This window comes from Malaclemys terrapin, chromosome 10 (genome assembly GCF_027887155.1).
Source record: "Malaclemys terrapin pileata isolate rMalTer1 chromosome 10, rMalTer1.hap1, whole genome shotgun sequence".
In the NCBI taxonomy this organism is placed as follows: Eukaryota; Metazoa; Chordata; order Testudines; family Emydidae; genus Malaclemys; species Malaclemys terrapin.
The window spans coordinates 3,994,312-4,007,852 of record NC_071514.1 but is presented as its reverse complement, the minus strand read 5'-3'; the positions used below and the strand labels follow the sequence as shown (position 1 = coordinate 4,007,852).

General features: G+C 44.1%; 1 protein-coding gene across 2 annotated transcripts in view; it reads right to left on the bottom strand.

The window, feature by feature from the left end:
• Positions 1-1,934, bottom strand: part of ITGA11 (integrin subunit alpha 11) — a 153,625-nt gene extending 151,691 nt beyond the window's left edge. For both annotated transcript variants that reach the window (XM_054043016.1, XM_054043017.1), the window contains exon 1: positions 1,763-1,934. In XM_054043016.1, the coding sequence (XP_053898991.1) occupies positions 1,763-1,814 (52 nt within the window). In that variant the 5' untranslated portion in view covers positions 1,815-1,934. The remainder of the gene's footprint in view (positions 1-1,762) is intronic.
• Positions 1,935-13,541: the final 11,607 nt, after the last annotated feature.

Here is a 13,541-nt window from a genome sequence, read left to right as displayed (position 1 = left end):
ACTAGATGACCTCCTGAGGTTTCTTCCAACCCTAATCTTCTATGATGCTATGATTCTTCTAAGGTTGGTCATGTCTTTGTGCATCAAGCATAGAAAACCAAATGTGCCTTCATCCAAAAGATCCAAATGCCATCATTAGTTTCCTGTCCCCACACACCCCACCCGGGTTGACTGCAAGACAAGACATACAGGAATGCCAGACCTAGGATACCATTGGACCTTTTATAGGGAGTTAAAAATTGACTCTTGCTATTTCAATTATTCTTTTTGCTGCCTGTTTGAACAAACATCAGACTGTTTACCACAGATGTCTGTACTTAAGAGTTCTGTCATCACCAGCAGATGTCACTATGGCATCTGCAGTGTACGTATAACGGAATAGCCAGGTTTAAATTTATTTGTGTGGCCTGCAGGCAACGATCCAAAAATGTACAGTGTTCCATAAGTCGAGTCTAAAAATATAAAATAAAACCAAGTCTATAACTCGATCTCCTTAAAGAGTTTAAGCTGCAGACTTTAAAGTACACGTAAGCACAGTTTTAAGTATAGTGCCTATTGTCCAAATGTCAGAGCAACTTGATCCACCTATTTTCAAAGGCAAGTCTGCCATAGTCTGAAAAAAACAGTAAGTAGTAATATCTCCGAAATGCAGCAAGTAACCACAGAATGCTGTCCAAAGTGAAAACCTCTCAGATCTCACTTAGAGTTGTGCGCAAAGCGGACAACATTTTGTCCACGTGCAAGGCATAGACACATGTTCTCTATTAGGCAAAGAAAGGCAGCGTCCTTGCAGCTTTCCATAGATTATCAAGTAATTGTGCAATTAGAAAAAATAGATACGCATTCCCTCAGGATGTTTAGAAGTGTTTACAGTATCACAAGAGATCCCAGTGCGGCTCTTAGCATCATATTGCTGTGCGTAATTTAGTTAGCAACAGTAGCAACTTTTTACTAGCTGGTAGAAAGATTTCTTTTTGTTGTAAAGCTCAAAGCAGAGACACGGTCCCCTTTGCTCCTGAGGTAGGCTGTGCATGGAAAGCTGGCTAGTCTAATTGCAGCAAAACTGACTACTGCAGGGACTCACTTTCTGTAACAACTGAACTTAAACTCACAGGCATGTGGCCAACAATAAGCAGAACTCCCCCCCACCCCCCGCCGCCCCCTTGTAACTCAATATGGCTTATGCAGCCATGCACTGAACCATATGTGAAGGAAGGCTGCAAACTCACATCTTAAAATGAAATGAGCACCTAAAATCGCAGCACCCAGAGGTTATTTAGTCCCTGACACCTTCCCCATGCCCAGCCCCCTTTTGTGCTGCGGAAGACAAGCTGCCAGTACAACCCCAAACTTAGCACAGTCGTAGAGAATTCATTTTTGTTTTAAAGTATTTTCTCCTTAAGGAAAAAAAAAAAAGATACAAACTAATCCCACAGGCAACTGTAACCCAGATGAGGAGCTGAGAGTGCTTTACCGAAAAGAGTTCTCTCGCCTTCATTCCCAGTCATCCCTCAGGAGCCGAGCGAAAGATTTTATCCCTTTCCACTTTCTGGAGAAAAATCCCCTCCTTGTTTACTGTAGACCTTTCACTAACTGACCCACGGCCTTATTAAACGGTGGCTTTCTCAGGCTCTTTTTCCTTTGATTGCCAACATAAGCAAAAAGCTATTTCCCCCCCCTTTTTAAAGCTGCCTGCTGCCGCCGGTGCCTTCAGCCCTAAGAGAAGCTTTCCAGAGTTCAGCAGATGGTAGAGGGAGCTTACCTGGTAGGAGGCTGAGAGCCCAGGCTACAAAGAGCCCTCTGTAGAAGTCCATGTGAGTGCTAGAGGCTTCTGGTACCCTACCCCTACCATCCGCTTGAGGCACCGAGCCAGAGTGGTAGCCTTACTCTGAAAAAAGCTTCCACTTATCCCCAGCCTTTCCCAGCTCCCTGCCAGAAGCTGCTCATTGGGAAGGAGTGGGAGGGACAAGTTAACTTGTAGGAGGTACAGCACAAGAGGACTGAAGAGAGGACAGGCTTTGCAGAGAGTCCACCCTGACTGCCTGTCCTGCCAGGGCCCCTCTCCCCCAGACTTCACACTCAGATGCCCCAGCTTAGGCAGCATCGAGAGACAGGCAATGGGAGGGCACTTATGCCTCCCATGGCAAGGAAAGATTATTTCTTCCTACACAGAATAATAATTTCTGATGACAAAATAATATAGCTGAAGCCGAGATCAGCGCTGGCTCTTGACCCTGCTGGCCGCTGGAGAGTTACACCAGGGTTCAATCTGAGCCATTGCATTTATCGTTTGCTAAGATCTATTCTAATTACGCTTCCTGGTAGGTAGGAGAGAGAACAGTGCGCTTGGGTGTCAGGGCTTAGCAGGGAATTGTTCCTGAGGGACTGACCTGGCTGTACCTGGAACAGTGCCGGTCTCTATTGAAAACACCTGCCTGGGGAGTGGTCAGGCTAAGTTTTGTCTCATTGTTATTCAGCACTTTTTGCTACAGCCTAAAGTTCGTGCTTGCCTCCCAGCCAGGCACCTAGAACAACATAGCCGGGAAGCTCACAGGGGACCAGGGAGAGAGAAAGGCTTCCCAATTGTCCAGTGGCAATGATCATCCCCTGACTCTCCGAGATGAATCCCCCAAGACCCGATTGTCCCCTCAGCTGTGCACAAAGTGCTGCTTCGCTTGGTCACCATCAGCCAGTAACGACTGCGCGGATCTAACTTATCTACGGCAGTTCGGCTGCATTCACTAGCCAAGCCCAGCAAAATCCAAAGGCTGCTCTGCTCCCTGACCACCTCCCACAGGGTTGGCGGAGCTGGTCGTTTTGGTGTGGAAGAGTCATGATGACTGTGGAGGTGGCTTTATCGAGAAAGACAGCCTCCCTCTTTGATCTGAACACTGCTAAACTCAGGGTCAATCTAATCTCCCTGGGCATGGAGTTCCACAGCGGGGGTCCCACCCCCCATCACTAGAGAGCCCGTCTTGGCTCTACACGGATGATGTAGCTATACCTATCTAGGTAACATTCATAGGCAGTCAAGTCCCAACCCAGTAAGGGGCTTTTATAGTAAGACCTAGACTTGGCGTGCCAGATTGTCAGCCAGGGTAAATCAGTGTCACTCTGATTTCTAACAGCTTTGGATCTGGCCTTGCATTCAGATTAGCCATGAATACAAATCAGGGGGGTTTGTGATACGATCATGTCAGCTCTTCTTGTTGCTGCTGCAGCATGCTTTTCTCCTTTCTGTACAAATAAAGAGATAACAAAAAGATCTCGTTTACATGAGATTTGATCCCCGAGGCCTTCTCCTCAAACCTCTTGGAACCCAACACTTTGGCTGCAAAAGGGAGCCCTGCAGAATCTAGCTACCAGAACTACCATTTGCACGGTGGGATCTCTGTTAAAGCACGATGCCAGCCAGCAGAACGGGTCTTGTTGCTGACAAATGAAAGTTAGTCCTTATAAGCAGAAGATGGAGAGGACAAGGCCTAAATAATTCCCTCCTCCCGCTTCATAAAACCACCATCTTTTGAAATTAGTCCAAATGTCAGACTCTTATCTCTGTCTATTGGCTATTTTTCAAACCGGGTACAGGGTCTGAAGAAAGAAGTTAAGCTCTGCTCCAGACATTCTTGGATGAAGCAGAACATTTGGGAGAGTTGATTTCTTTCCACTTTTTTCCACAGAAAATGCACGTTTGGGGACTCCAGATTGGAGAGAATGAATGTTGGAACAGAGATCAAAGCAGCAGCAGAATCCAAAACATTTCCAATGTGTGCATGCTCTTCTCATTTGTTAGCGTCCGGTTTTTTCTAGGCGCTAAATGCTTTTTGATAAAATTAAGCATTGTCCGTTTTCTTCCTGAATTTCCCACCTGCCTCTCCCCACGTCAGTTCGAGACCAAAAATCAGAATTTCAAGGGAGATCAACAGCTAAGGGGAAACAATACTTTTCTTTTTGTAGTATATGATTTGTTATCATTATTTTTGGGGAGTAACAAACAGAGGAAAGTATTCAAATACATAATTATACACAAGTACATAGGAAATTTAACCATGGACTAACTGAAGTACAAAAGACAATGGTGGATAAGAACTATTCAATTTAAATAAAAAATGCAACATTACACCCCATGATCCCAGTAAGGGTCTAAGAGCAGGAGACAACGTGGTTTAGAGGCATGTAATATTTGATTCAGGCCAGTAAAATGCGCCACAGTAAATCTCCAGTTTTGCAAAGACTTACACACATGCATAACTTTACACACTGTGAAGTCAGCAGGATTACACACAGCAAGTAAAGTATGTGTCTAAGTCAAAGGATGTCCCATATTTTACTGAACAAAATGCTCAGAGAAGGAAGATGGGTTACCATTGAGCTGCAACAAAAAGTCCCCTGGGAACTTCACTGTTACCAACCAGCAAACCTATGGATTTAATCAGTTGTATGGAAAAACTGCAAATCCTATCGCACTACTTTGTATTCTGCAGTGTAGTTGTAGCCGAGTCGGTCCCAAGGTATTAGAGAGACAAGCTGGATGAGGTAATATCTTTTATGGGACCAACTTCTGTTGGAGAGAGAGAGACAAGCTTTCGAGCCACCCAGGACCTAAAGTACCGTTCCGTGTGACTTGAAAGCTTCTTTCTCTCTCCCCAACAGAAGTTGGTCCAATGAAAGATATTACCTTCCTGGCCTTGTCTCTCTCCTTTGTATTCTGAACACTTCCTAAAATGTTTGAATAAACACAAAGGAGTTATTAAAAAACGATACCCTTTGATTGAGTATTACTGACTAGAATAGCAAAATTAACTGAGAACTTCCTTCGAAGTTGCAGCTTTTGGGCTCTTCAGTGGATTGAAATCTGCTTGTTTACAAGATGTTTGGCCCCAAATGTCCAAAAGGCTGCAGTCATGCTTCGGTTTCAATGCCACTAGAATGCGTGCATCAACTTAAACCTCGGAGTGGTGCAGCAAATGTGTACCGGAAGTCAATGCAGTCTGATGAGACTGACAATCCTTACTCCCACTGAGTAATAACTTACTCCAGGAATAGTCCCACTGAAATCAATGGGACTACTTGCAGAGTAGAGTATTTCTCACTGCAAGAGTGGCAGACTCTGGCCCAACTTGAGAGAGAGCATTAATCTCAATGAACCATAATTTCCTCCTAGGTCTTCCCCTGTACCACCATTTAACTGAACCTATTTTACCTGTACTCCCAGAAACATGAAGCTCAGTTCTGAACCCCTCCCGGGTACAAAGCTAGACAGCCATTGCACCCTATGGCCTGGCCAGCATTTCTCCACCTCCCACCGGGGTTAGGTCTTTTCAAAACTGGACGGCTGTTTGAGAGATCTGGAGTTTGCTTCCAACTACTGGATAAACGGGGCGGTAATGTACTTGCTGTAAACTGTGGCTTTGAGATGAGAAGTAATTAATTGCTGTCATCATCTAAATTCTCCAGAAAAGGGGGACCACCAGCTCCACACTGCCAGCGTCTTGCATGGTAAGAGTCTGTGGACTACATGACAGCCAAGTATAGGAATGTTCCCTCAAGTACTTTCTCCAGAAACGATAGCTGTGACCTGCCATGACTCTAGCAGATGTGGTTTGCTTTCAGTGTTTACACGAAGTGTGTTTTCAGTGAATGCTGTTATTAACTGAGGGGCAAGTCCATATGTGGGAGGTGATGGACATTTGAGAGGGTTTCAGGAAGGGTTTTCATTGTAAGATGTTGCTGCTTCGGGGGCAGAGGAAGTTTCTGAAACTAATAGTTGAAAAGAAGAGACTACAAAGTCTAACTAAAGCCTCCAGAAAGTAACCATGACCTATGCTAGCACTGCATAGCTGCTGTGACTGTCCCATCTGGGAGATATCCAAGTAAACAGCCCCTCATTCATGCATTGCTAAAATATACAGGATTACACACACACACATCCTAGGACATTACTCTGGTCAATGAAATCTTAATTATGACCAGGCTCAGGAGAGGAAGAAATACAGCAGACTAAATAACACCCAGAAAGAAGAGGAATTTTTTCCCCATTCCTTCCAGTAAGATCGAGCAGCAGGCAAACCAGCATGATAAGTTTGTTCTGTGGACTAAAGCAGGATGGGGTGGGTAGGGTTGGATCTTATAGACATGATCAAAACCATAGATAGTAAAAGATGGGCCCAAGCCACAAAGTTTGCCACTGTAACCAGATCTGAACTTCGGGGAGTTTCAAATCCAGGATTTCGATTCCAGATCATCTTGAGTTAGAAAATATTAAAATAGCCTAACAACATTTTGTTTGGACTTAGTTACGGCTACTGGAGAATCTCAAAGTACGTAGAAACATCAGTTAATCCTCGCAGTTAGGCACATTCTATGATTCGGATGGGTAAACAGAGCACATAGAAGTTAATGGCTATATTGTGCCCCGGGCCGCGCAGCTGTGCAGGATGCAATGGGGAGAAGACCCTCCCTAAATGGACTACCTGGACTTTGGTCCAGGCATGCAGGAGTGAATGGGCATTGTGCACTCACTACTCTTTTCCTGCTCGGAGCGAGTGAGTAGAGCCTAAGCACCAGTCCGGGCAACTGAGCGAGCATAGGTGGGATCCTAATTTATTGCTGACACAAGCTATAGGAAGTGGGGGGCAGGCAGGAACTTGTGGCTCTTTAATATTCAGTCCTTTCTTCAGATGGCCCTGGGGTGGGACAACAATACACTGCTGTGTCTTTGTGACACAACTGAGGCCGAAGTGACTTGCCCAAGGTCCCAAAGCTAGTCCAAGGCCAAGCCAGGAAGAAAACCAACAAGTTCCGGTCCCCTATGTGAATCACTAGCCAATACACCTTGTCAACCAGGGTCTTCCAAATCTAGTACAAATTTCCCACCCAAATTCAGATTCTCTAGTGGACAACATAGCTGTACTATAAAAATGTCTTCATAATCGCTCTACGGTACTCACTGGGGGATCAAGGTGACACACGCAGAAAGAAACGTGGGCAGGTACATTCAGGTACATCAGTTGTCATGTGGGGAAAGGCAAGGTTTGTAGGTGGGTGTGACAGCAAACTGCCCACGTTCACTGTTTGGGTAACTGAGACCCCGCACAGCAAACAGTGGGCATATTAATGTGAACGCTCTGGCCAACCAAACCCTCACGACAAGATTGTCTAATGTGCAACATGGAAGCACTTGGAAACTTTCAAAGACTGACTTGGCCCTGCCTCAGTGCAAGGGGCTGGACTTGATGACTTCCCAAGGTCTTTTCTAGTCCTACATTTCTATGATTCTGTTGCAAATACATTACTGGACCCTATTTAGAAATATGAATCCCATTCAATTTACTAAGCAATCTGGGTCCGACTCCACTAATGTTTTTATTTGTTTTCTCATAATGAGCTTCTGCAGAAGGTACTGACTTCTCCAGCCACTTGTTCACAATGAATCATTTCCAGTTGGAAAAAAGAGAGTAATAATCAATATAACATTTTCCCTGAGTATTAACATGTAAAAGTTGCCAAGATTACTAAACAACCATCCTCTGTTTTTCTGGAACCTCTCAAACAAAGTTGGCAATACCTAGGAGTTCAATAAATGCAACAAATCATGATAGAATACTAAAAATTGGGCAAGTACATTGGGAATTCTGCACCTGGAATCCCACATGACATGCCCATTGACGGAATGGACTGTATTCCAGTTCCCAGAGTTTGCCTAACTATCCACTGGTGCCAAGGGTGCCACATGCATTGCTTTCAGGACAGAAGAACAATCCAGCACTTTCCCAGAGTTCACATCATACTCATTAACGATGCTAACACTATGGAAAACTCAGATAATAGCTAAGCTTTGGGATAATTGCCTCTAGAAAGTGAGCAGTGGAAGCAGAAACAGAAATTTCCAGGGTCTCCCATGGTTTAAAGTGGTTGCAGTTGCAGGGAATTCCCAATAGAGAAGAGCTAAGAAAAGGGGCTGAAAAAACCCTTTCGCTTTGGCCCAGTATAAATGACTCAAAGAGGTTGCTGCAGACCATTCTGTTCTTGGTGTGACAATTCCTAACTCACAAGAGTCACAGTTTCACAAATGGGGGTCTAGATTCACAGATGTTCTGGGGAGCCCCATCTGATACGAACTTCCTAGCAACAACCCTCTCCCCCCAGTCTTCTCATAAGGGCGCCTGCCCCGCCCTCTCAGCCCAATGTTCTGGAACTTGGGGAAAGTGGCACGTGGCAAAAGGAACAACGGAATTCTGTCACTCTGGGAATGTAAGTACCATGTGATCAGGCCTGATCATACCACACACTAATCAAGGGGTTGGCAACCTGTGGGAAGTGGTGTGCCAAGTCTTCATTAATTTAAGGTTTTGCATGCCAGCAAAAGGTTTCACATGCCAGACCGGCAGCGCGGGCAGCAGACCGAACCCCAGACCAGGGTCCCAGCTGCCAGCCCCACTCAGCCCGCTGCCGGCCCAGGTTCCATCCACCCCAGCTGCTGGGCTGGGGTTCCGTAATCCAGGCCAGCAGCAGGATGAGTGGGGCTGGCAGCCAGGACCCCGGCTGGCAGCAGCGTGCCACTAGAAATCAGCCCGCGTGCTGCCTTTGGCACGCGTGCCGCACATTGCCGACCCCTGCTCTAATCTGCCACCAAAAGTTACTGCAGATAAGCAATTCTGTAAGCCTCTTCTCTTATCATACAGACTATTTCAACATCTGAGGACGCCATGTTACCTCATGTTTACCCCAATAACAGCGAAAGGATGGGAGATGATTGTGTTGATCCTCATAGGTTTTGAGTTTAAAACCAGCTCTGAAGGCAAAAAGAATCTTTTTTTCAAATTGTTTAGGTAGAGCGGGGTGAAGAATTTGCTTAGATAAATTTTGTCTCTTTTTCTGCTTGTGAATTGGCTGTAAGAAGCTTGCCAATCTCTGAAGTTTATCCACTCTTCAGAATGATTTATCAATTAATGCAGGATGTAATCTTATTTGGTAGATCTTCTGAAACGCCAGTGTTTGCATAGTTCACATTTTACAGTGATTCATATGGCTATATTGTTATGAGGAGTCTTTTTTGCTGTGTTATTAGAAATCACGTTCAGACATCTTAATATTACTGATCTTCTTTGCATGAACTAGAAATGCCAGAAGTTCAAAGGAAAATAAAGCTTCATTGTGATAATATTGATGTAATACTTTCAAAATGTAAACAGCTGTTAACTGAAATGATCTATGGGGAAAAAGGGAAGGAAATAATGACAAGGGAGGGACCTGGAAACAAAATCACTTCAGAAAATCTGAGCTGTTATGGTGACGTTGCACTGTTCTCTTCTGGAAAATTAAACAGCATAGGTTATCCTGGGTTAAAGAAACCTGAAAAAGAAGATTTTCATTGCTAGTCATCCAATGTGATTAATCCTGCAGGAGAAAAGAGTTGGTGCAAATTAAGAACTATCTTCCCATTTTATATTTGGATCATTGTCCTATTCAGCGCTCTATTTAATCCAGGCCAGATAGTAATTTTCAATTTTTTTTTCACTACAGTGGAGCCAGATTTGAGCTGAACGCATCTCCCCAGTGACTGGGGTTAGATTTAAGAATGTTCATATTCGAGCAAGGAGAAGAGGATGCAGCCATCAAAAGGATACGCTCTCCCTCTGCCAAAGTTTAGTATTTAAACAGAAAGAGCAGATTTTTTTTTTGAAAATTGCAGCAGTTGATTATGATTCTTAGTGAAAACAGCAGCAGCAACGCTGGAGAGTCTCAAAGTTTTTATACATTTTGGAGGAAAATTTGTGAGCTGATAGCAATGTTTCCTTGTGGGAAATGCAGATAGATAGGGTATAAACATCTCCCGCAGAAATAACTGATTGTGGAAAGAAACAATTGATCCCATAACAAAAACCATCAGATGTTTGGAACTAGACTAGGAAAAACTTTGCCACTTTTTTTTTTGGCTTTGTAAAAGCAATTACAGTGATAGTACAATTTATTTCTTTTACAACAGAGTGAAAAAGATGGGCGGGGGGTTCGTCTCTAACAAAAGCTAGCGATATTGATGGCAGAATGCAAATGTGCTATCATATACTTCCTGTGAACCTTGTGTATATTTTTCTTTCCATACTGGACTGCCACATCTGGTAGAGGTTTTTAGATTTGAACAACAGATCATGCTTCTGATTTATTCCGCTGCTACATTTCCAAACTCCTATATTCTGCTGATTTCATTCAGACTACAACCATCTATATCCAGCTATTGTCTCTTGATAGATGGTAAACGCCATGGGGCAGGGTCTGTCCTTTTTGTTCTGTGTTTGTACAGTGCCTTGCACAATGGGTTCCTGGTCCTTGACTAGGGTTACCAGGTGCTACAGTAATGCAAAGAATACTTGCAGAGTAGTTCCCAGTAGCAGCTCCAACCATTACTTGCATGCAATGCCCACAACAACCTCTTGACCATAGTATATGAGCTTCTGCCAATGCTCCCTTTTCCCTCCTTCCCTGTATAGTTGATGACTTCCTGGCCCCCCTGCATTCTCTACTCTCATGCCCTTTGTTCTTGCCAGCTCCTCAGGGGGGTTGCCCACTCCTGGTTCTCAGTAGGCTCCCAGATGACAGGAATGAGAGGTTCTGTGCACATTGCAGGCGCTTTTTGGAGTCATTCCCCCAAGTTAATCAGGAGCCTAATAAATTGACACACTCACTTGGAGGCTTTGCCATTGACTTCATCCCTTAACTCCCACCAACAGCCAGAGACGTGTCAGAAATAAACCTTGGCTCTAAACACCTCTGAACAGAGCTGATGGGAAAATGTTCTTTTTTTTTCCTGCAGAAAATTTAACTTGTTTTTTGGGGGGGCGGGGCGGGGGAGGAGTTGTTTTTGTCATTTTCTTGTTTTTACAAGACCCAAAATTTTCAGCCAAACACTGAAAATTTTTGGCGGAAGATGAAGATTTTGGTCTTGACAAAAAAAACTCGAATTTTTCTGCATAAAGACAACAGTTTTTGCAATAAATCTGGTTTTGTCAAAAGCCTAATTTTCCATTGGAAAAAAGTTTGATGAAGAGTTTTCAGCCAGTCCTTCTTCTGAGCTCTGGAGGTCTGGAGGGGTTAAGGGTCTGACCCCTAAATTCAACTGGCCATTCTCTCTAACAGGCTAAAAAAACATCCAAACTCCTTGGTGTTAAAAATCTGAATCCAAGTTTTGTGTCAGGTCCTGCCTACCTACCCCACTACATTTGTGTTAAGAAATACCAGAGCCTTAAAAAAATCCACGGTGAGCAGCCAAAAAGCATAGAGGCAGCAGAGAAATGAAAGTAACCCATCCACTCAGTTTGTTCCACCCTCCCTTGGTTGGGGGAGTCACCCTGGTCATTTGTGAAATAAGAAATTCGTAGATCTGAACCTGAACCGAAGGTTTCAGTTCCAGGCCAGAACAGGGGACCAGATCCCATCTGAAAGCAACAAAAATTTGTGACACCAGCAGTTTACTTGGATTGTTTGTCCACAATAGCAGAAAACTCATGAGATTTCAGCATTACCAAGGCTACACCCCACCCCTAAAGCTGGGGCTCATTTTAATTGCTTGACTCATCGTTTGCTGCTCAAATGAATTAGCCTACAATACTGTGTTTTATCCACTAAAAAGTAAAGGAACGTTTCCTTTCGGCAAGAAATGTTCAGTAAGTTATGTTAAATCTCTGTAACTGAATTAGGTAGAATGGGTTTTCATCAAGGGAATGAATCATTAATTTCTTGGAATTAAGTCGTGGGTAATCCAGTTACTATGCTAAAACACCACCATGGGAAACACGCTGCTCTCAGTTACATTGATGTAAAGCTGGAGGCTCTCTCTGTTGTAAGTGGAAAGACTCTAGATTCACACCAGTGTAACAGGGCAGAATTTGACGTTATTTAATTAATTTACTAAGGCGTCAATGTTGTAGCCCTTAATCCTGAACTCTCCCACTGGGGAGAATTAGGCTCTTACTATATAATCACTAAAAATATGAATGACGCAATACCACCACACGGCTTGCCGAATGGAAATATACTTCAATAGACTTTCCGAGGAAAATAAAGGACTAATTTTAAGTCCCAAACTTTTGATTTATACACACAATGCCTCGGCCCCGACTCCCAGACCAAACTTGCCTAGATTGGATCCAGAGCCGAACACAGACGCCCACCCTAGCCCATCCCAAGTTGGAAGAAAGCCCACTTCTATCAACCTCCTGGCTCTGCACGATCTTATTTGCCCTCCATCGCAAGATACTCAGAAGCTAGCAGAGAGTCACAGAAGTTCATTGTACATTTTTTCACACACACACTCTCGTTTCTTTCCTAAACTCCGGGTTGTCCTCCTGCAGACACATCCTCACAATTGATGCTTGATATGCTGAAGGCTTGTGTTCTTTGGGTTTTTGAAGCGTTAAACTAGGATACAGGGAATGTAAAGAAACAGAGTCTAGGAACGAAAACAAAAAGGCTGCAGTAAATTAATACAGATGTCAGAAGAACTGGGATATTCTGTGAGGTATTTTAACCATCAGCTGCACCAGAAACATGCAATCATCCTTCACTGTAAGGACTGCGTTCATAAAATGACAAACTAATCCTATAGTAATTGGGAGGTAATGGGAAATCAGTGATGCAGGTTACCATGTAGGTGTTTCTCATGGAGTTAGCATCAATGGTGACTTAATGACAATTTTAGAAGTGGCTACACAATGCATCATGTTCAGCACATGCAATCCATTAGCAAATCCCATAGATTGCTAGTGCTGAATGCAATTCAGCTATTGGATGTAGGGCAAGCCCCCCCCAGTCAGGAAGCAACGCCTGGCACCAGGAGAGGAAAAACAGAAATATCATCCAAACTACACTTGCAATAATTGGACTAGACTGCTCCATCCCCGGATAATGGTGGCCTGCTGTTCATCTCTGCATACTGTGCTGTACGTTGAGACGGCTAGTCACGTGCAGACACTGATCCTACCAAATGAATTCAGAGTTGGTTTGTTGAATGTTGATTCAGTAGCTCATTCTAATAGTAGTAAAAACAGAGATGGGGCAGAACTGAAACCTTTTTTATGTTACTCTACGCAGGGTCTGAACGAGCACCTGATTCCTAGTGACAAATTGAGGGGAAAGACATCAGGAGCAGACCGTATTTGCCTACACACATCTATTCTGCCCAGACGTTCAGCAGACAGAGCTGCCTGGTCAAAGTGATCAATTTTGGCTGGTCTTTGGGTTACAATTCACTTTAGCATTAAACGCAGGGGGAATGAAATGCTGTTACCCTTATTGCATGAGTAAAGGGAAGCCAAACTGTACTTAGCCTGCCCGGATTGAGGGGCTCACTCTAAACCGAACCTCACTTGCTAAGCAGCGGGGGAGGGATGCCCAATCACAGTGAAAATGAGAGGGGGTAGGGAGAGATGTTCCTACATGATGGTGTGGACTCTGCCTAAAGACTCCTAAGCTAGGTCTACACTGGGGTGGGAGGGGTCAACCTAAGATAGGCAACTTCAGCTACGCGAATAGCATAGCTGAAG